Below are 21831 nucleotides of genomic sequence, written 5' to 3' on the forward strand. Positions count from 1 at the left end.
CTCTCTTACCCACTGGATGAGAAGTGAACAAAATTAAAGCCCTATTATGGGCAGCACTAAGACAGTCTAAAGGCATCATTATACTTTCAAGAACACATAAGAAAGGAATAATAAGAGAAGCTCCAGGAAATAAGTGTCCAGGTTCCACTATAGGAAAATTTTCTCTAGAACAGCCACGAAAATAAATGCTCAAATCCAGAGTCAAAACAGTAATTTGTCAGTAATGTGTTATTCTAGCTCTGCCTTTTCAGAAAACAGAGAGCTTTGCTAATGCAAAACAGTCAGAACAACCTAATAGAGTCAGTATTTACAGTTCACTCATTTGAAGAGGTTGCTTATGCATAATATTTTTTTCTTTAAAAAGCAGGTTTGCTTTTTTGAAAAAGTTTATTAGTCTGAGGTAACATCAGCACTTTAATCAAATCTCCTTATGCACTTGAGAGTAGATATGACCACCATGCTCATCTTGTTGTCCTTCCATGTTTTAATATCAATAACAGCATGAAAATATCAGCTATACCCTAAGTTATGGCCTGCTACCTTGACAAAGACACATCTGTAGCTTCTTACCTGACACTATTTCTGCTAACAGCTGGGGTGTACTAAGCAGCCCTTTACCAACCACAGGAATTGTGGGAATAGCTGAAACCTGGAGGGAAAGAAAAGAGCAAAATAACCAACACACCAAGTTTATACAGCTTGCTATGTTGATATTTTTTTGCTGATAATCAATGTTCCACAATGCCTTCCCCATCATTTGGCAAGGTCAGCTCTGCCAATACTTATGTGGAAACCAGCAGGACAATGACAAAGGCTCCACCATTTGTTTGAGAAAGCCCAGAATGTTCTGATGGTAAGTCAATAAAGACACTAATTATGTTTTTTTGCTTGTTTGGGGTTTTATTGAAGTTTTCTTAGTTGCAGTCAGCTTACCTTTGTGCTTGGAACTGACACAGATGACTTCTGAGGCAGTGGAATGCTATCAATCAGATCAGAGATTGCCTTGATTTTCTGGTCAGAGAGTCTGACATGCACCAAAGGAAGTCCTCCTGACACTTTAAACCTTTTTTTAAAAAAACAACTGATTAAACTCCTATACAAAAGGTACCAATTCCTCATTTAAATCTTAACAATATGGATACTCCTATATAAAGATCACATCACAGTAAAGCCAGGGATTCTGCATTAAAACAGGGCTTGGACTTAAGCAGAAGTTAGTAACCAGCAAAGGCTTCAGGGAACCACTACCCAAAAAAGATTTTGCCAACAGTAGTAACCTATATTGGGTTCTTAGGTAATACCTTCAAATTAAAAAGTGCAAATGAACCTTTAGGGAAAACACAGCTTTCTTTTCTCTAAGTACAAAGTAATTCTAAGTGAGTCTTTTCAACATTAATACATTACTTTGCCATCCTGGAATCTCTTTCCACCATGGATTTTGCCAACTGTACATGGATATCCATAGGCTGCAAAATGTGCAAAGTTGATGGGTGTTGAAAACGAGCCTTCTTCCAGTCTTCACCTGAAAATGTCCAATAAATTTAGATGAAAAAAAATCACCTGCTAATTGCTTCAATTAAGGCATCATTAAAGTAATCAAATGGCATCACTAGGAGGGTAAAAAAAAACCAACTTAAGAAACCTAAAACAACTAAGGTCAAGTATTTCAAGAGCTTTTAATTCCAATTGTAAACACTACTGCCTTAGCAGCACTAAATCCAAATCTACACTAAAAGATGTATCTACACTGACCCCTAGAAAAACAAATTGAAAGACAGATAAAGGACAGAAGAGCAACCCAGCATTCCACTGATTACACAAATTTAAGTCAAGAACTAAGGCAAATTTTAGCTGTGCTTTTCCTGTGTATGATGGAAAACATAATAGTTCTTTTTATTTTCATTCATTGCTACCATTGAAGTGATGCACAGGTCCAAACAAAAAATGAGTAGAAACTAACTAATTTTTTTCAAAGTTTTGCCCAACGTGTTTTGTTACCTATCTTTTCATTAACCACTGATTTTAGTTTGTCTTTTTTCTTTGAAAAACATATTTACTTATTACAGGTATGTAGCCTTTGGCAATCTTTTGCATAAACAGCAGCTATGTTGTTTTGTTACCTGCTCTTCCAAAAAGAAGTTGCACATTTTGAATTTTCACATCAAATTTGTCATAAGCTTTGTCCATGATCTCCTCTAAAGATGAAAAGTTAGAAGCTTCACTACTGCCTTGATTTATGCTGTTCAGCTAAACACATAACAAACAAAATAAAGTTAAGTCTTTAAAACAGACATGTGCCATTCATTCTAGTGAAGATGAAAAGATGATTCATAGGGGTTTATAACTGACATTTGTATTCTTACAGAGAAATATATTAATTCACTTCACACTTCACTTATTTTTGCTAAGTAGGTTTTTTTGTTGTTACTTCTATCAACCCACTTAATTCAAGCTATTAAAAAAAATTTTTCACTAATCTATAGTTTTACTTATGGAATACAACTAAAATAAATACTTCATCAGTCATTAAATCAAGTTAAATGATTGCAATCTTTCCATTTTAGAAAAACAATTAATTTTCAAAATTCAGGAGAAAAATTATCTTCTATTTTATTAATAAAAGGCTATAATTTTACAAAACAGGAAACAAAAGTTCATGTATTCTGCTGAAGAAATGAAAGATACTGAATGATAAGGTATTACAATCATGATTGTAACACGAACATGTTTCCTGGGGAGGATTAAATAGTACAAGTACAACAAAGATACCCTAACAACTCTGATCAAACTGCTGACCCAAGTCTATTTGGTTAGAAATATGATAAGTTAAAAATATGCTGACACAGATGATCACTCTGCCTTCTGGAAGCAAGATGCTTCCAGATGATAGCTATGTTAAAAGAGAATATTTACTTCCCCTGAGGTTATAAGAGACATCATTTATATACCTGAAATGTACCAAAGTCCAGAATCAGCAAATCTGAATGTTCGTGGTAGAAACCAGTCCGTGGAACCACAAGGTAGGAAGGTTTCAGATTAACCTTCAAGTCAAGGACTTTCCTCATTTCAATAATGTGAGCTAATCCTTAAAGGAAAAGAAAAGGCCATGGAAATGTCAAAGCTAGTAAAGTAAAAACAATTGTGACAGCATATACAAAGTTGGTATCTGAAAGATAAAGCCTCTGGAATCAAGACTTCCATAGCATTCTACTGATTTCTTACTGAACTCAATGCTCCTTCCCACAAAACGTTCCCTAAATCTCCAAGCATTGAAGTGAGAAGTAATTACCTCTATCCTAGCTGAAATGTGGGCACCAACTCAAGGAAAAATCCCAATCCTACCATTTGGTCATCAATCAAAACATAAGGCAAGTGTTTGGGTAATCGCATGGAAACATTTTAAGGGTTCACCTTCACTGAGATTTGTTACTATCTTACCTGTAGCAGTTCTTTCCTTGATTTCCTCCAGTTTCATTAATGTGGCTGTTGTTAATCTTTCAAGATCCATTCCCTTACTTGTCTGAAAGAATTCTACCATTGCATTTATTGTTCTCTTAAAAAGAAAAAAAAAATTTTAAAAAGACAAGAATTAGCATATATAGCATTACACATATAATTCACTCAACAAAAACTTAAAATCAGATCTGGACAGAGCCAAGAGAGTAAGAGCAGAGAAAGAGGACTCAGAAACACCTGAGAGTTTTGGTTACTACTCACTGCATCATATTTTACTTCCACAGGCTGTGATTCAATAGTAAGGCTCTGGTCAGCTGTACTGTCCTCTGGGTTGACATCAAACTCAATTTTAAGCAGAGAAGATCTGCTATCCCCTATGGAAGCCACAAGAGATGGCACAATGTTTTCTTGTCTCAGGCCTGTAACATACCAGTTTTCAAGCTTTGCTTCAACCCTAAAGAAGATGAATAGTTAAAAATGCTTATTTGGGCAAGGGTTAGAATCAGCTCCAAGACAAAAGAAAGGCAGAATATTTGTGTTACATAAATAACAAGTGTGGGAATGTTTACTACTGTGTATGGATGTAAAAAGCAACTACAGACTTCTTTTGGTGCAAATGGGAATTCTGTACTGAGAACTGCCCTGACAACAATGTTAAGTGGAGTCTGTAGGAAAACACTTTTGAAGAAAGCCATTGAACACCACCAAACCACACCAACTTCACCCATCCTTAGAAGTACCTATTACATAACAAACTGATTTTCAGGTTCTGTGCCTCCACCATTGAAATCCCTGACTTTGGGAGGCAACATATTTGGCCATAATCAGTGTCATATGCCTGGCTCTCTTGAGATAACTGAACTACATTTTTTTCAGTAACATAAAACCTATAAGACTATCTGTTCTACTGCTTCAGTCTTGACAACTAAATTTTATGGCATGCATTTACGTAAAATAATGTCAAAGCTCTTTGTTTCTCTGCAGCATTCAAGCTGCACCTTGACAATTCCCCAGAATGGTTTTCAGCAAAAATATTTCAAGTGTCAGTGGCTGAGCTGGTGATCTTATGTATGAAGCCTGAACTGAAGGAACTGCAAATAAAAGCAAAAAAGTGCACAGATTCATTTTCCAGACACTGGCAATCTTATCCATTGACTGTGAAATCCAATAATTTTTGTTCAATATTTCTGGTGTGCCCTCTCTCAACAGAGGAAGGTCTCAGTATCTTATGCTCGGGCTGATTTTCCACCTACAGCACAAACACATAATTTTTCATTTCTGTAGGCAGTGAGTAACACATTCACTAGCTTGGCTGGAGTGTGTTGGCCACACCATTTCACATGGCTTAGCTATTACTTCCCAAAAGTCATATCCAGCACTTCAACACTTTCATTCAAGAACAAGGTTGCCATTGTTCATGAAAACCAGCAGACAGCATTCCCTTCTTCCTTCCATTCTATGTTATTCACCAAATTACATTTACAACAGAGTACAATTACAGAATGCCAACAAATTTATAAGGCAATATACAACAAGCACTACTCAAGAGAAGTAAAGAAGCTGGGGAGTGGGGTGAGGAGGGGCAGAGATGTTTCCACAAAAAGAAAATATCAATCCAATTACTTAATGGCTTGTGCTCCTGGGCGCTGTGATATTTTGGTACTCAGATCAATTATCTGTACTTTTAGAGTTTCTGCCACATTCTTGTCTTCTTTAATTGTAAGAGAGGTGCTTAACAGCTTCAGTGTCACAACATGGGCAACATACTAGCGAGAAGAACAGAGGAAACTGAAATTAATCATCTCAATAAGAAAAAATTTTCAGAACTCCTCATTTAAACAAACTAAAATGTGTCTAAGTTTTTCTAGTCAACTAAGATTAGAAACTCATCTCTATGCAGAAATCAAAACACAGATTCTTTACTTTATTCAATGTTTACCAATTATTTCTTAACATAAAATAGTGTAGTTCAACAAAGGCAGAGCAAATATAGCCTCACTCCTTTCAGCATTAAGGAATATTTTTTAAAACCCTGAAGCAAGCTTAGCTAAACTACATTCAGTAGAGGACTCACTAGGTCAACCAAAATCATTATAATCCCATTAAATAACTACATTTCAGAAGACACAGCTTGTATGCCTTTGTTTTTTCTGCTAAATGTCAAGTCTTGGCCTTGCCAAGAGAGGGTTCTGACTTCCAATATATGTACCACTTTATGACTGCATAAATCAGCAACTTCAGAAGGATCAAAGAATATTTCCTACCTGAATTTGAAGCCTTCACATTTCTTCAAGGTAATGAGAGAGCTGAAGGCATCTTTCATTTGTTGTGTGGCTTGGTTTTTTTAAACCATCCCATAGGTTGCTTACCTGCTTTGGTAATGAAAGGTGATGGGAGCTGTCACTATATCCAATAGCAGTATAAAGTTTAGCTTTCTCCTCTGGTGTCATTAGTTCATCAAGAGCTAAAAACCAAAAGCCCACAAAATTTGCACCTTAGTAAATAACAATTTACCACTTTTCTTCACATTTGCCTCCTACTACTTCAGCTGTGGTGATGCATTCCATTGATTCTTCATACTGCACTCAATTCCAGATTGTGAAATAATTCATAAAAGACTCTTTGTATATGGTGGTACAGATGTAGCACAGAAATCAATTTAATTTTTATTACAAAAGGATCTATAGCCACTCATGAAGAAAATAGATTTAGGAATTTTAGTAGCTCAAACCTCTGATCCAGACAGCAAATCACCAGCAACAGAGTACTCCAATTGTAGCCCATTATCACTGTAGCAGTAAGTGCCATATTTTTCTCCTCACCAAGGTTCTGAAAAGCTTATGGCCAATTTAGAAGAATGCCTTATTTGCCAGCTCAATATTCAGTAAGAGGTGCCATGAAATGCACTGTTTATGCCATACCCTCTCCTGCATAGTAGGAAGCAAAATACTGTATTCTTTTTAATGTATAAGAAGATGTAAAATCTCTCTAGTGCATTACAATCCACACTTACTTTCAGGTACGAGTGATTCTTCATCTTCTTTAATTCTAGATTCTCTTTTACCCCAGAAACCACTAAACCATCCTCCACTTTTCTTTTCTGCTTCACTGCCCTTCTTCTTCAGTAGTTTTTGTCCTGATCTTATTGTCTACAAATTGGACAAAACACATAAATTACAGTATTATCATTTTTCTGTAAATAATCTACGTATGTGTGCACATTGAACATGCATTTAACTGAGGGACAGCAACACCACACCACAAGGAATTAAGAGATCTTTGACTCATCAGACAGAGCCAAAAAGAGGACCAGGGTGAGGGACATGTCTCTATGTATCTGTGCATGCACAGACACAAGCACACCTTATTTTTACTTGGGACAGTTTTTTCTACACATTTCACCAGCATTTAGACTACAAAATGGTAGGAACCATACAAAAAGACAGTATTTAAGAGAGTACAAAAAGCATTTACATTCCTAAATCTAGTAGATTTCTTAACCTAGTAGTAAACCTGAGGACCAATTGTGTACCATTTAAAATTTTTCAACTTGTTTTTGAACTGGTTTCCAGCTTGGGAATCACTCTTGTCCTGGAAGGATAGGAAACTTGTCTTCCAACCTACCTATCCTATCATACCATGACAAAACCATCCTATTTGAAGTGCTACAGTATTACTGAACAGAAATGACTCCTTACCTCAACTTGTGCTTGTTGTCTTGCTAAGATTGTATTGAAGACGTCAAGTTTTCTTTCTAGGTCCTACAAAAATGTATGATCAAGTTATTTACTGCTAAGACACATTTAGGAAAGGCTCTCCACTGTAAATTTTCTACCAGCTCCTTCACATTTACATTCCAATTGATTTCTAGCTCTGCTTATCTCTATCACAGGTATATCCCACCCCCAGCTGCAAAGTTCACTACAAGATAAGAAAAAAAACTAAACTAACATCGATTTTAACTAGGTTATTCTTGCTCTTCATTAAAAGTATCCATGCTCATTAATCCTCAACCAAAGACAAATTGTTTTTAACAGGACTTTACTAGTATTTTATTTTGGTTTCTACAATAGGTTACACAGAACTTCAGATTAAAAAGGTATTTTCACAGACCTCTTGTGTTCTTGTAAAACCATCAACCTGGATTACTCTTACTTATGGCTAAAGAATTATTTCATAGAGGGACCAAAATATAATTCCTCCAAAGAGAAAAGACTGGTACCTGGATTTGCCTCTGTGTTTCTTCTGACAGTTTACTCTGTGTTAGCTTGTTCTTGTACACATTTTTGTAGCTCTTCAGAAGCTGCCTGTGCTGTTTTATGTTACTCCATGACCACATCCGAGTACGTCTTCTGATGTGAACTTCCAGAACACTGTTACCTGCATATTTCCACCTACAATAATTCCATATTTGTGAACGACTTCCCATTTCATTTGTGCATTACAGGTTGCAGAGGCAGTTTATTAGTATGCAAACACTTTGTTCACCACTTGTGATTTGAGTAACTTGGCTTATAAAAATTTCAATGTTCTCAACATCACTTTTGGTAAATGGACAGAGGGCTTACATTTAATGAGTGAAGAGCTACAAACCTCCATTATTGACTTCTGCACATTTGCAAATTTGGGCTGTTACAGCACTAAGTGCACTTAAGTACTTTGATAATCAGCATCAGTTAGTACTTGGAAAAAAGCCAACAAAAAACATATCAGTTCAAATCTACAGCTGACACACATTTCCCTTCTATAACATTTGCCAAGATTTTTCTTTAGCCATTCTAAAATTGCATTTAACCTCTAGTGAGAGCATTGGCATTTTGTTCAAATTTTGGAGACTTCAGCTCATCAACTGGATCTATCACTCGAATCTAAGGGCTAAGCAAAGCTCTGTGGAAGTTATATCAGCATGTGAGTAGTTTTAAAACTCTTTTTAATCACAAAGGAGAATGAAGACACTGGAGAAGACTCCAGCATCTCCCAAAGAATGCATGAATGTACACAGCTTACCATTCCCTGGCATTTCTATGGAGAGGTACATTTGGCCTAAATCTTCTGTAGGGCGCATTGCGAACCATGTAATCTATGGACTCCAGCAGGTCTATCATGCTGAGGTACTAAACACAGGAAAATAAGTTTCTTAGCAGAGGTTCAGGTTTTGTTTGCAGGCACTGCTCCAACTGCATGTATAGCATGGCCTTCACATTCCTCAAACTACACAGAAATTCAAGTCCATGCATTTTCATTAGTACCTGAAAGTGGACCAACTGCACCCATTCTTCTCAAAGAACAGCACTTTGAACCCCTGCTTCCCTCCAAGAACAACAGTTTGTAGTTTTACCAGCCTGCGCAGCACAACCTCCCAGGCTTTCTCAAACTAACCTTATTTGTTTGTCAATGCAGTTGCCCTCATTTTAGAGCTGCATTTACATTAGGGCACCTTACTGGTACAGTTCTGAACTCAATATATACATACACTTAGACATCAGTAAGAGCTAAAAAGCTCTTTAGCCAACTAACTGCAAGTTATCTCTTAATAAATGAGAACACTAGATTTCTGGGGAGCCATCTACATTAGTACCTTGATACTCCAGCAGGCTTTGTTGCCAAAGCCAGCACACTCCATTCATTCCCACCCTTGCTTGTACTTTGGCATCTCTGCAGTTATAACACTGGATTATAATTTACTAAGATAAAGGCTACTCATGATTGCATTCTCTAGGAGAAAAGAATACTACTGGAAGGGCTGAATACAGATCAGGTGGTTCCCAGAGAATCCACTTGTAAGAATGTCAGAGTACAACAATCACCACAAAGTGACTGTTACACAGAGGGGAAAAGATCCTACACTTCTCCCACAGGTACTGCTAAACAGTTTAGAAATTCTACAGGCATATAAGCACACAAATCCCTAAGAATGTTTTCCAGTGAAAAAAACACTACAGTTCATCACAAACTGAAATGGGTGATAAATACCAAACCAACTTGCCTGTGGTTTAGTGAATTCAATGACAATTCTCTGTACTTCTACATTACAATCAATCTTAGGAGTTTTCAGTTCTACTTCTGCATATGGGTTGATATAGAGTCTTGCAGAGGCTGACACTGGTCTGAAAACTTGAAGATAAAAAAAATGAGATGGATCTTTTACTTAAATATAAGAAGGAATAGATCAACCACATCAATAGAAAACAGGCATGCTCAAGCCCCACAGAATCAGGAGGCAATTCTTACCAATGACAATTAAGGTAGTCCTGGAATACTCAAAAAGCATTCAAACAAGCCCTACTATGTTCTGTTACACTATGTTTTTTCTAAATGAAGATAGTATGGCCAGGCCTGCAGGATCAGATCAGGCTGTTGTACACTAACATGCTCAGACCAGTTTAGATTCACTCATTCCTAGCTCACTTACTGTACTGGTAGTCTTCAGGCTGGTGACCATGACAGGGAATTCCTCTTTTCAGCTGATCCTGTGAAGGGATACAATACTGTCTAACAATAGCTGAAGAGCATTACTTGTTTAGAGTTCTCAAAACTTTGAGTAGACCAACTTAAGTTCAAGTGTATTTCGCAGAGTTTTGCAGCTGTCAATTCAAGCTGGGTATCAATTTGTGTTTTCCCTTCAGACTGAGATTCAGAGAAAGAAAAACATCCACAGACAGGCAATGCCAAATGAACTTGGCTGTTCTTAGACAGATGCATGGTTTTAAACACTTCACAGTTTTGACTTGATCTTTGATGTTAGAATCTAGCTCACTGGGTTAAGTACATTATTTGTTAAGGACAAAATAAAACAAAAATAAAGGCATATTGGGCTCATAAAATATGAGCACAAAAGAAAAAGGGAAAGTAGTAGTATTGTACAAGGACACACAGAATACCTTTATAAACATAATAGGTGAAAAATATATGTCTAAACCCTATAGGGGTTAATAACAAATGAGGTTCACAAAATATTATTAACAATAGTGCAATGGATTAACATATGACACTGAATACCATAAGTGTGAGGAGTGGGGTAGAAATCAGTGTGGTGTACTTTTGAATACTACAAGAGCCAGAGAATATAGTAGTTAATGCATTTTCTTCTTCTACATTACCAGTATTTGTTCACGGGAGCCATGATAATACATTTTGCTGTGTATGTTCCAATAAGCACTGAGGCTGTCCAGGCACAAAAGCTGCACAGGAAAGAAAACATGCAACTACATACTCTGTATTCAACCCATTCTAAGAATTCAACTTTTCAGTTGTGAAAATAGAAAACATATGAAAGCAGATGAGACAGCAAATGAACCATTAGGACTGAGATGTATTGAATCTGACAATACTATTTTGAAATGATAATTGAATTGCAAGTTCTTAAAGCACACATTGATGCACATCTGTTAAACATAATCCTGGATTACATGAGCAAGGGTGCACAAAACTGGTACTTGGCCTAAATGAAGAAGCCAAGACTATTAAACCCTTCTTAGATTGTTCCTATAATTCCTTAGATCTCTGTGTACTCCTTTCTGCATAGGCTCAGGGGGTGGTTCAGGAGGTGGGCAGGGAGAACAGAGATTGCTTAGCTCCCAGAATCCCAATTGCACTAGGAATAAAAATTAGATTAGGAAATGGTAATTTGATAACCTGTTTGAAATCACAGCTTCCACACAGGCTTGCTGTACAGTGCATTGAACAAGAGGATCAGCATTCACATTAAAGATAAATTATTTAAACTATGGAGTTTGTTTAAGTTTATGCCTTACATAAAAACAGTTATTTGTGCTCTACTTGTGCTTAAACATACATCAAAAATAAAGAAAAACAGGAGAATTCAAAAAGCAAACTATCTTTCCAACTTTTATTTAGAGCCCCAGGTTTACTAGTCTCCAAGATCAGTTGCTTTCTTCACCTGTGTAGGAAAAAAAACCCACAACACATTACCTTGTATATGATTTTTGCAGCTTCATTCAGAATGGAAGGTGTCCAGTTCTCATTTGTTGTCTAAAAGTTGAAAGTGATAAAAGCAATTTTGTGCATCTTAGCTAACATATTTCTGGGTTTATCCTATGCTTCCAAGCAACAAATTCATCCAGTTTTTCTGCATACACACACATCAAGATAACATACAAAAATCTGTCAGTTTACTTTCATAATTTGATATAAAACTCATCCTACCCATAAAATGCTTACCAGCTAAGGCAAAGCTGAAATTTTCACTCCCCATTTCTCAAAAGGCCTGACAAAATACCAAACTCTTAATCACCATGATGCAATGTTTGCCCTCATTTACGATGCCTGGACATAACCTGCCCAGTTTCAAAGGTCACTCAGATCATTAGAACAAATCACCAGGTCTCAGAAAGTGTTATGTTGCTCGATCCTCTTCCCTTCTGCTTGCTCAAACTGCCAGTACTATTTGCATGAATAAAAGATTGTCTGCAGTATGCACAGTCACTGTATCTCCTTACTATGTTCCTTCTCCTTTCTGCTACTCCAAAGGCAAGCAAACTGCACACACAAGAACATGCATTCACACACACATTACCAGTAAACTAAGCTCGCCCAACGTCATTCCCAAGGAAATCGGGCACTGTGGGTCTGTGATCTACAAAAACAGAAAAATAAGAGGTATTTATTTCTCTTGCTGCAGACAAATGTAGCCCTTAAAGTTGACTGAAATCCTGAACTGTTCTGAGCAACTTCCTTTGCTTAGTGAAACTAACTGAAACGTTACTGGAACACACCAAGATAGGCCAAAACTAATATGGCTGTAGTATAAAGACTTAGGACTTCAATTCAAACTGAAAATTTTCTTTTGGATTCTAGCATCATCATACAGGAAAAAAAAACCTAATTAGAGTACCACATCTCAGTCAGCTATATCACCTTATGATATGCACTTCTATGACCTCTTTAAGTTTAGTTTCTCTAAAAACAGTCCCAAAGAAAGATTTGAGAAACACCCTATTATCCAGTGCTTTCCTTTTAAACTCAATTGTCTCATAACAAACTGCTTAATCGTTTCACTAAAGGAAGATAAAACCAGAAACATGGTTCATTTAAACAAACATTCTTTTCTATCAATTAAGTGTTTTTAACAGTTTGCCTTCAGACCCATCTGAAAATCCTTCAGCTTCTGCCATTCTGGACTCTCCCCAGGACACTGAAAAACTCCGTGCATCCACTGCATGCAGCAATATGTGAGAACAGACACTGCCCACATTTAGTGAGCAAGGCAGCACTGGACAAGGGGAAAGAACATCTGTTTCACATATCCATATTTCTGGCATTCAATCATATCTGGAGCAAGTTATTTGAAGAGGTGCAGAAGAAACACCAGCAACTTTTTCAAGGTGGCAAATACAATTTTTCTATGGACAAGAGAATTAGAACTGCATTGAAGTCCAATTTAAAATGAAGACAATATGTCCCAGTTACTTACATCATCTTCATATTTAACATGAATGCCTGTGATTTTAACTTGCACATTTTTTATAACTTGAGTTGCAAGCTTTTCTAAGAAAGTATCCTTCTTCTCCTCCTTTGGTTTGTCTAGAACGAGAATTTTTAAAAAGTCAGTATTTAGTGAAAGAATTGCATCTTGAATTCCATTACAACAACAACTACAGCAATGTAAATTTCATATTTCCTCTAAATTGACATTACAGTTTTCACTTATTTAGATTACATCTTTTTATCTTTTCCTTTTCTGCACATCTGTATTCTGAATATGTGATATTAGCTGCCCATGCACAACTTAACCACAAGAAAACCCACATCTAAATTTCAGTCGAAACAGTTTGGCACGCAGCAGGTTCTGGATTAACTCCTTCTATTTCTCCCAAGGTAAAAGGTTCCCTCTTAAAAGTACCTCAGTGAGGGGTTTCAAGAAGCAAAGGAGTAAACCAGAGCAATTTAACACAAAATGCCCTTGAATAATACATGCAAGGAGTAATATTTACAATCCCTCATTATTTCACTATGGTGATGTGGCTCTACCATCTCAGGTTGCATTTCAGCATTTTACCTGAAGTGTGGCTGGATCAGTGAACTGCTTTTCCTCTAGCTGCCTTTACAGCCTACACTGCTGTGTTCAGTACCCTCCCTACAACGTGGCTATTCCAGCAAATGCCATAGATCAGCCTAGCAAGCTTATACATTTTTGTTGGAAATGCTACAGATGGCTCAAGTTGAAGAAATAGTCATGGCTATAGAGAAAAATAAGGACTACAGGTTTTGGAACTGTTTCCAACTTTTTACATATGCAGTGCATGGTGAGCAAAGCAGGTATCTAACTTGGTGCATCTTGCTAAAACAATGAGAAATTTTCTTTAAAAGCTTTCAGATTTTCAGGAAATCTGCTAAAAATGAAGACTTCACTACTGAACATGATATAACAGTTTCAGTCAAGAGAGCATTAGATTTCAATCAAAAAAATTAGTCAGGAACTCAGAAAAAACAGAAACATTGTATCACTTTTGCATGCACCACACACTTCCTCCTATTAATTGACTAAAAAAAGAAAAAAAAAAGTCCTTATTGAAGCTTCATGATCTCCAAGTGCAAGGAACCCATTAACATTTTTGCAGCCATATGCAGCTACCAGCAGCAACTTGTGTGACACCTTGCAAAGCTTATCTTGGGTCCCCACAAGGTTCTCTCCAACTGCAAGTCTGTGTACAGCTGCAGCTTTCTCCAAGACCAAATACAAAACAATACAACCACAGGGGACATGGCAATTCTTAGACACATGCTAATGCTGAACCCTGCATGGTTTGGTGTTTATAGACAATGCTTATCCTCTTGGGGAATAACATCAATTTCATTCCTGTTCAAATATGTCATAGCACTAAATCAGTTATTTAGAACAGCTAAAAGGTGATGAAAAAGACTGTTTACTGCTATAGCACCAGTTTCAGGTTTTCTTTACCTATTACTGGAATCCTACAAAAATCAGACAAACAGATGTAACTTGCACATGCAGTTTTTCCAACAGTCACTGTGAAGTGTCACTACTTTACAGTTCTGCTGTAAATACTACAGATAGCTCAAATCCAAGTCAAGAGAAACAAGGACTCTCTTCAGTCCCACTGGATTCAGAGAACAGATGAACAGCAAAAAGAACTCTCACCAATTTATAACCTCTCTTGCAAACAGGAGGAAAAAGGTCATCCAAACAGAAAGCAAAAGCAAGCCTTAAAGTTAAAAGCCATAACTGTTACCCACCTTTTGAGTGATCACGACCTCTAAAGGGTCTCTTAAAATGCTTTTTGTACTTTTTACGCTTACGTCCTTTTGCAATGCAAGCAATTTTTTGGAAAAAGGATAAAATTCAAGTTAGTAAGGCAGAAATGTAAGAAAGCAAAAGAAAATATGGAAGAAGGTCTAGCCTGTCTTAAAGCATAATGGCTTAGAAGGTCTCATAAAAGCTTTTCAAGAGTTGCAGCTGTGGTAAGCAAACAATCAGCTACTTCTCATAGCATGAAATATACATCTAGAAGGGCTTCTACCATACAAGGACATAATTTTCAAGTTAAGATACAGATGTATGTGAAAAACCAAAGAGCACTTTTCAATAGGTTTCTCATGATAATCAACAGTATGGTATGGAAGCACTCTGAAAGAACAAATCCAGTAACCACAAAAAAGACATTAAAAAAATGATGATTCTAAAAGCTGAACACGAAATGAAATTCCATTATTTAGATACATTTTACAACCCACACAATCACAACCATCTCCCTATTTAAATGATGCTCATACTTTTCCACAATTCTGAAGAAAACCAGTTTGGTGAGTTGCACTGTTTCTTTTCCTCCTCTGGCCATCCCAGCAAAAGTAATTCAGCAATAATGCTGCTTGTGCTTATCTTTATGGGGCTGGAACATGAGAAGGGTGTATCCCACAAAGCAAGAAGGAAGCAAGTATAACAGTGTACCTAACCTAACCATGGGGAACACCTTGATGTCATTTGCCAGCCTGTTCAAACAAAGGAGGGAAATTGCCTGCCAAGATTTCAACCTGTCTTGCAGGTAAGGTGATAGGGTGGTCACCATATAAATAATAAAAAGGAAAAACTAGACAACATTAGAAACATTTTCTTTTGCACAGTTCCTTTTAACACTACAAGTAACCCTTTCTCAAGGTTACTTTAAAAGGACAGCTTCCTTCATTTACTATTGAATTTGTAGATCTCAGGCTTTCACTCCCATGTATGACAAAACTAAGGAAACAGGATATTCTTCTTCTTCACCCACATGCACTACTATGGAAAAACTAAATGTATGTTTTTAAGCTCACTTTAAATCTGTGCTCAGATAACAGCTCAAGGAAGAAACTTTGGCCCAGTGTAAAGTTCTGAAAATCAGGTTTCGGAAGTTAAAAATAAAGCACGTACAAAAAGCAATAGTTCCCCTGAACTTCAAGGGAAGCTGTTTCCTTGCCTACCTTGAGAGCAATGCAAATAAAGAGAAGCAGGGGAAGCATGCTAATGCCTTCAACCTGCTCTAGTTCATTTTGTCTGCCCATGGCTTCTAGACAGCTTGGACTTCCTTTATCTTAAGCCTAGACACATTAAGTAAGGGTAATTACTCTCCTAACAGCTAAAGATGGTGTTGTAAAATTATAGCAGAATCTTGTCAGCATTTTATAATATTCTTAAGCTCAACACGACTGATGGAAATCTAAGTGGTCTCCTAATCTTCTGAAACAGCCACTCAATTAAAAAGAGACTAAGTCATTGCAAGATTCCACTTGAATCCACATTCATTAAAATCTTATTTCTAGAACCACCAATATGTGGATGTTTACCAAACAAGTATTGTTTTCTCACTTCTACATTTGGCTGCTTTGGAGAAGGGGACTTTCAAAAATCTAAACTGCCTGCTCATCATGCATGTATAAAATGTAACTAACCATGCATACCCACCAGGCTTGGTGTCCTTGTAAACCAGACTCTCCAACCCATACAAGGAATCTTGTGAATGGGCACCTTGGTCCACATGGCAGCAAATAACCAAAAAAATGCATTTGGTTTAAAAGAAGGAAATCAACTCCTAATTTAATATTAAGTTCACCAAATCTGTATGACTCAACACTACTTCCATTATAGTATGACAGCCCAATTCACTTCAGAATTTCTACTTTCAGTGATTACCTACATAGGGAAATCATGCAATTGACATTTTTTTCTTGTAACCAGCAAAAGACCTGCAGCCTCTGCTCTCCATGTGTGAGGTCTGATAGAGACAGATTGTAACAGCTTAGAAAAAAGAAAATAGTTTCATCAACTTGGGTCAGCAGTTTCCACTTCCCCATCACACTACCATACCAACACAGTGCCACGACCATTTTGCTCACTATTTTAACAACATCTCAAGAGAAATTATCTCTAGGCCTATTTATACTCTTAAATCCAAGGACTGAATCAAGATTCTAAACATGTTAATATAAATCAAGTATTAATCAGAAAAAAATTCATGAACCCTGACAACTTTCTGTTCAAGATCTTTCCTAGCTTTCCAGCAGCTATTGTGTGCTCTCAAAAGCCTAGAGAGAGCTGTATTTCTTAGAATTTTATAGTTCAGTAGGGCTCCAAGATTTCTATATCTAGCAAAAGCAAAGGTTCTGCTCATGCAGGATTTTCACAAGTCCTCTTGAGTACAATATTCTAGTACAGCACCACAAGCACAAATGGCTACCACTGAAATATGATCATAGAATAACAGACTTTCTCAAGTTAGAGTAGAAAATAATCCAATTTAAATGTTCCTCTTGCTTTTCATTCTCAAGTCTTAAAGCTTATAACTGCAAAACATGAGTAAATCCAATTTGTGTTCTTTATATAACCAGTTGAGCTACTACACCATCATTTTTCTATGATGATTTTTTTCAAAAGCATTACAAACACTGGATGCAGTAAGTTTTTCTTGAAAAAGAAAACTGCCAGTGGCACACAGACTCATTCTTAAATACATGAAACTCCAGAATGGGAATTTTTCAAGCAGTACCCATGAGATTAAGTTCTTCTTATTACACATGTTCTTTCTTACATCTTCTTTTATCCTATTGCTACTGGTGCAAAGAGCATTGGCTGAAGCACTGCTGCTGTACAGGATCCACGTGCTACATACCTGTGGTTAAACCTCTACCAACATTGCTTCACCCCAGTATCAAGTGAATTGATTGGCAGCAAAATTCATTCATTGAAGTTGTCTTAGCCCTCATATACTTTCTGGCATATTAAATAAAGCAAAGCTCCTTTCTTCATTGCAGCCAGATTGTCAGATTGCCATTTGAAGCAAACTGCACATGTACCTCTCAAACTTGCAGAGCAGCAGAAAGGCCACAGACTCTCCCATAACTGGAGAATTAAATGAGCAAAGAGATTACAACCAAACTATTTTTTTCTTCCAAGTGCTGAAAGCATCATCTCTTTTCCAACAACTTTCCCATGAGTTGCAGCATTACAAGTATCATAGAAATGCATCTTAACAACCGCTACACAAGCCAAAAAATAGATCTCAATTCAGACAAAAACTTCAGTGATAACTTTTTCCTCCAACACATGTAGTTACCTGTCACTGGTTCTGAGCTTGGTTTCTGTCCAAACAAGCCCAATTGATACCATAATTTTATGAAAGGCATGGGTCACAACAATATAAGCAAACACAAAAAAAAATCACCACCACAAAACAAGCTAACAGGATTTAATTGAGAGCTTAACACTTTTTATAACCTAGAGCAAAAGTTTAAGGTTCCTATGTTTGTGCTGAGTTGTTTTGTTGTGTCATGAATTACTTCCTGCTCACAAGAGTCTCATTTCCCAAACCAGTCCAAACTCAGTACAGCATCATAAAAGCACAGCAGAAATTGAAACAAAAGCATTATCATTGCAGTAAAAGTTTACTAGCCTTACCTTTCCCCTTAGAGGCTCCTTTCATCAAAGAACACCCTACCACATGCACCTCTAACACACACAGTTAAACATCTAATATAATGGTGCTAAAGCAAGGTAACATTACCCTCACACAATGTACTTTCTATTGTTCTGTATGGTCCTGTACCCCTAAAGCACCAAAGGAAAAAAAATAAAAGCCATACCAGATGAATAAATTCCCATTTCCCATGGAAGCTGACTGGATAAATGAATGGTAAACAGACAAGTAACATTTCTTTCAAGCTTCAGAGTAAAAAGACTTGTCAAAGCACTGTAGTAAGATTAGCTAGATGCTTGAAAAAACAAAATTTATTAAGTCATTTAGAAACCAGGAGTTTTCTTTCACAGCACAGCCTTAGTCCTCAAATTCCAGTGGAGATTTGCATTATTCACTCAGTACCTTTTTCTGCTGCTTTCTGCAAGGCTTCCTCAATTCTTGCCAGTTCCTTTTGTTTATTATCCTGCAAGTATTTTTCTTCCTTCTCTGCATCATATTTAACACCTGTAAGCCAAGTTGGGAGAGCATTAATCCTAAATCTCAAGTTACATAAATTCATTATCAAGTAATGTACACCATATACAACATCATGTTGCAAAACACCTTTTTGAGAGAAAGGCTATTCTTTTTTCAGTGCTGAACACTGCAGCCAGCCTCCAAAGCTGCTAGAAATTAATAACAATTATGCACTATTTCACAGGAAGAAATTTTCCATGGAAATTCAGACTCCTAAGAGTGGTCTGTGCAATGTAAGATAGATTTTAAAGTTCTTCTATACATATATCTCATGCTTCAGGAACTTGCAAGTTTTCTCATAATACCAGCGGTTCTGATTTCAGAGAAAACTAAAAGTTCTTTGGCCCTCTTCCCTGTCCCTACAAACAGTACTAATGGAATTATTACTTTTGACTGCTATCACTTAGCAGCAAATAAACAGCTAAAGATCTAAACCATGCCACAAATCTAGATCCAGGATAAGCACATTTTAGAGGAAACTTGGCTGTTCAATTGAACTTGGAATGGATACAACCAAGGATCTCCATAAAAGCAACAGGTGCTGTTTTCTCCCACCCTTCTACTAACTCGCCAGCACATGTGTAGAAACTTCCCTGAGGGAGAATGTAAAAATGGTGGCTCACATGAACTATTTCCTATTATAGACTCATTTACATGGTACCCTTGGATATTTTTCTCTTCCATTATTTAACTGTTGCTGAGAAGCTTACATACTTGCTCCAGGAACTATCAGAAGATACAAGCCTTCTAGAGTTGCAACAACTGCCTCCCCATAGAGATTCTTCCAAGGAATCTTCAGAGTAAGTTTATCTAAACAAAGCAGATACAATTACATCAAAACAAACATCTCCACTGTGCTTGGTCCAAAGAACACCTGCAGCATTAAAGAGCACTGGTCCTTTATCTTGATGTCCTTAACACCTTAGGTTAGGAGAAACCATATGAGCATGAACATTTTATAAAGCCCTTGAAGTGATAAAACACATACATAGGAAACATAAGCCATGATTTTAAGGAAAAAGTTGCAGTCTGAGTCAGAATACTTCAAATCAAAACCTGAGATCATGACTGAAGTTCAATTCACTGGGATGAATATGATTTTCCCAGGAAGTAGAAGAAAAAATACTACACATACTTAAATCTCCTACAAATGTTTCATGTGAAAAAGCAATGCTGACTACCAGGGAAAGGAATTTACGAAAAAAAAAAAATCTAAGAGTTCCTAAACCTTTGGCATATTCGTCAGTTTCAGGAATTTAACTTGAATTCTTCACAGTCCTGATCAGTCCCTTAAAGAACAACACGAACTCTGTCTACACTAAACAGCTCCCTTGATCATTCATGTCTCCGGGAAGAATCTCAGATATGTTTTTGATATCACTCTGTAAAGTTACACAAACAGGATTTGCCAGATAACATCAATGGCAGCCACACTGAATTTCAACAGTGAGTACAATTACACTTAAGAAAGCTTGATTAAAGAAATTCAGGGGCAAGATTGACCTTACACACTATATTAAAATTCCCATTGCAATAGTTGTGTTGGAACTAAAACTTACCTATTTGACCAACTTTTATTCTAAAAGGTACATCCAGCTCACTCTGTAAATGACAAAAATAAAGTACTAAACAGAAGAAGTAGTAAAAATCAAATAAATTTAAATTACATTTGCAAAGTACTATATTTACATACAGAGAGTAAAAGCTACTTCTTTTCTACTGGAAAATCTTAGAAGGAAAACAAGACAGCACAGTCAGGCAAACTAGAGGAAAAAAGAAGAATTGGACCATATAATATTCCTTGGATCCCTTCTTTTTCAACAAAGTGTAGGCTACTTCTCTAAAAGTGGTGTTCAATACTGACCTTCTTATAATTACTTGTGCATGGAAATCTAACACATTGCACTTGTAAGGCTGACAGAACCATCTCTTACTTTATGTTCTTGATTTGGTCTCAGCTCAGGTCAGTCACACACATGACTTTGCATTTTTCTACATCAGAACTGCTGGAATCTGAATCAATCCCCATAAAGAAGGAAAGGTGTGTACAAAGTAACCCTTCTTTCTTTTCTTATCTACTAAACATGAAGATATTTGTAGCAATAGATTTGAAATACAACAAAGCCATCAGGAATGGATGAAATGGACAAGCAAAATAAGAAACTTTAGAATAACCAAGAGAAGCCAGTGATCAGGTCATATAAAGATCCAATGTGTTTTCAATGCACAGAGGAGTAACAGTTCTCTTTAATGAAGCTGAGTGAAGTTGAAACATTAAATTTGGGAGCAAGAGTCTCTCAGTAGTACAGATGTTCATATCCAAAATGAAGAACATGAAAATTAGCCAAGTCATTTGTTTTTCCAGACAAGAGTATGGGAACTTAATGCAAGTTACTTCTTGTTTTTCAACCACAGCTTTTCTTTCTCTCTTCCAGTAAAAAGAGCAAAATTAGAAACACTAAATGAGAACTTGCCTCCTAAAACCAGTAAAAAAGAACTCAGTGTATCCTTTTGTGAGACTACAGTGAGCAACATTTTATCCTAAGTCTCAGTCTTTAGACCCATAAAAGCAATTTGAAGTTTTTAGGATACTTACCAATGCATTCTCCTTTATCTGTAAATTATCAAGTGCCACATTACCTGTTTAGAAGAAAGGGAGAAGTACAGAAAAAATTACTTCAAGTATTAGTTATGGTAGAAAAAGGAACACAACCACAATCCTAACAAGTACTTTTGAGTAAAACCTGAAAACCTTATTCCATTTACAGAATAGCACAATAAACATGTAATTTGTAAGAGCCACTAAACATAGCTTAAAATTTCAGTTGGAAGAGATGATAAAAATGTCACCAACTTAGATGTTGACATGTTTCTACTCTATTAAATACACCCACAAGAATAGGAAGACTTTCTTATTACTCACTCAGTGTGA

The 21831-nt window shown here is 36.6% G+C and overlaps 1 protein-coding gene across 2 annotated transcripts in view; it reads right to left on the reverse strand.

Annotated features, from left to right (window-relative positions):
• The window catches only part of VPS13C (vacuolar protein sorting 13 homolog C), a 74920-nt gene that overhangs the window by 51870 nt on the left and 1219 nt on the right, over positions 1 to 21831 (reverse strand). For both annotated transcript variants that reach the window (XM_050978370.1, XM_050978371.1), the window contains exons 2-24: positions 21496 to 21539; positions 20459 to 20501; positions 19614 to 19709; positions 18786 to 18887; positions 12890 to 12999; positions 11993 to 12052; positions 11389 to 11448; positions 10557 to 10637; positions 9869 to 9926; positions 9443 to 9570; positions 8464 to 8570; positions 7679 to 7850; positions 7155 to 7217; positions 6470 to 6605; positions 5826 to 5920; positions 5080 to 5222; positions 3718 to 3910; positions 3439 to 3553; positions 2949 to 3085; positions 2121 to 2247; positions 1405 to 1522; positions 934 to 1063; positions 571 to 649 (exon numbers count right to left, since the gene is read on the reverse strand). In XM_050978370.1, the coding sequence (XP_050834327.1) occupies positions 571 to 649; positions 934 to 1063; positions 1405 to 1522; positions 2121 to 2247; positions 2949 to 3085; positions 3439 to 3553; positions 3718 to 3910; positions 5080 to 5222; positions 5826 to 5920; positions 6470 to 6605; positions 7155 to 7217; positions 7679 to 7850; positions 8464 to 8570; positions 9443 to 9570; positions 9869 to 9926; positions 10557 to 10637; positions 11389 to 11448; positions 11993 to 12052; positions 12890 to 12999; positions 18786 to 18887; positions 19614 to 19709; positions 20459 to 20501; positions 21496 to 21539 (2397 nt within the window). The remainder of the gene's footprint in view (positions 1 to 570; positions 650 to 933; positions 1064 to 1404; positions 1523 to 2120; positions 2248 to 2948; positions 3086 to 3438; positions 3554 to 3717; positions 3911 to 5079; positions 5223 to 5825; positions 5921 to 6469; positions 6606 to 7154; positions 7218 to 7678; positions 7851 to 8463; positions 8571 to 9442; positions 9571 to 9868; positions 9927 to 10556; positions 10638 to 11388; positions 11449 to 11992; positions 12053 to 12889; positions 13000 to 18785; positions 18888 to 19613; positions 19710 to 20458; positions 20502 to 21495; positions 21540 to 21831) is intronic.

Source organism: Serinus canaria, chromosome 10 (genome assembly GCF_022539315.1).
Source record: "Serinus canaria isolate serCan28SL12 chromosome 10, serCan2020, whole genome shotgun sequence".
In the NCBI taxonomy this organism is placed as follows: domain Eukaryota; kingdom Metazoa; phylum Chordata; class Aves; order Passeriformes; family Fringillidae; genus Serinus; species Serinus canaria.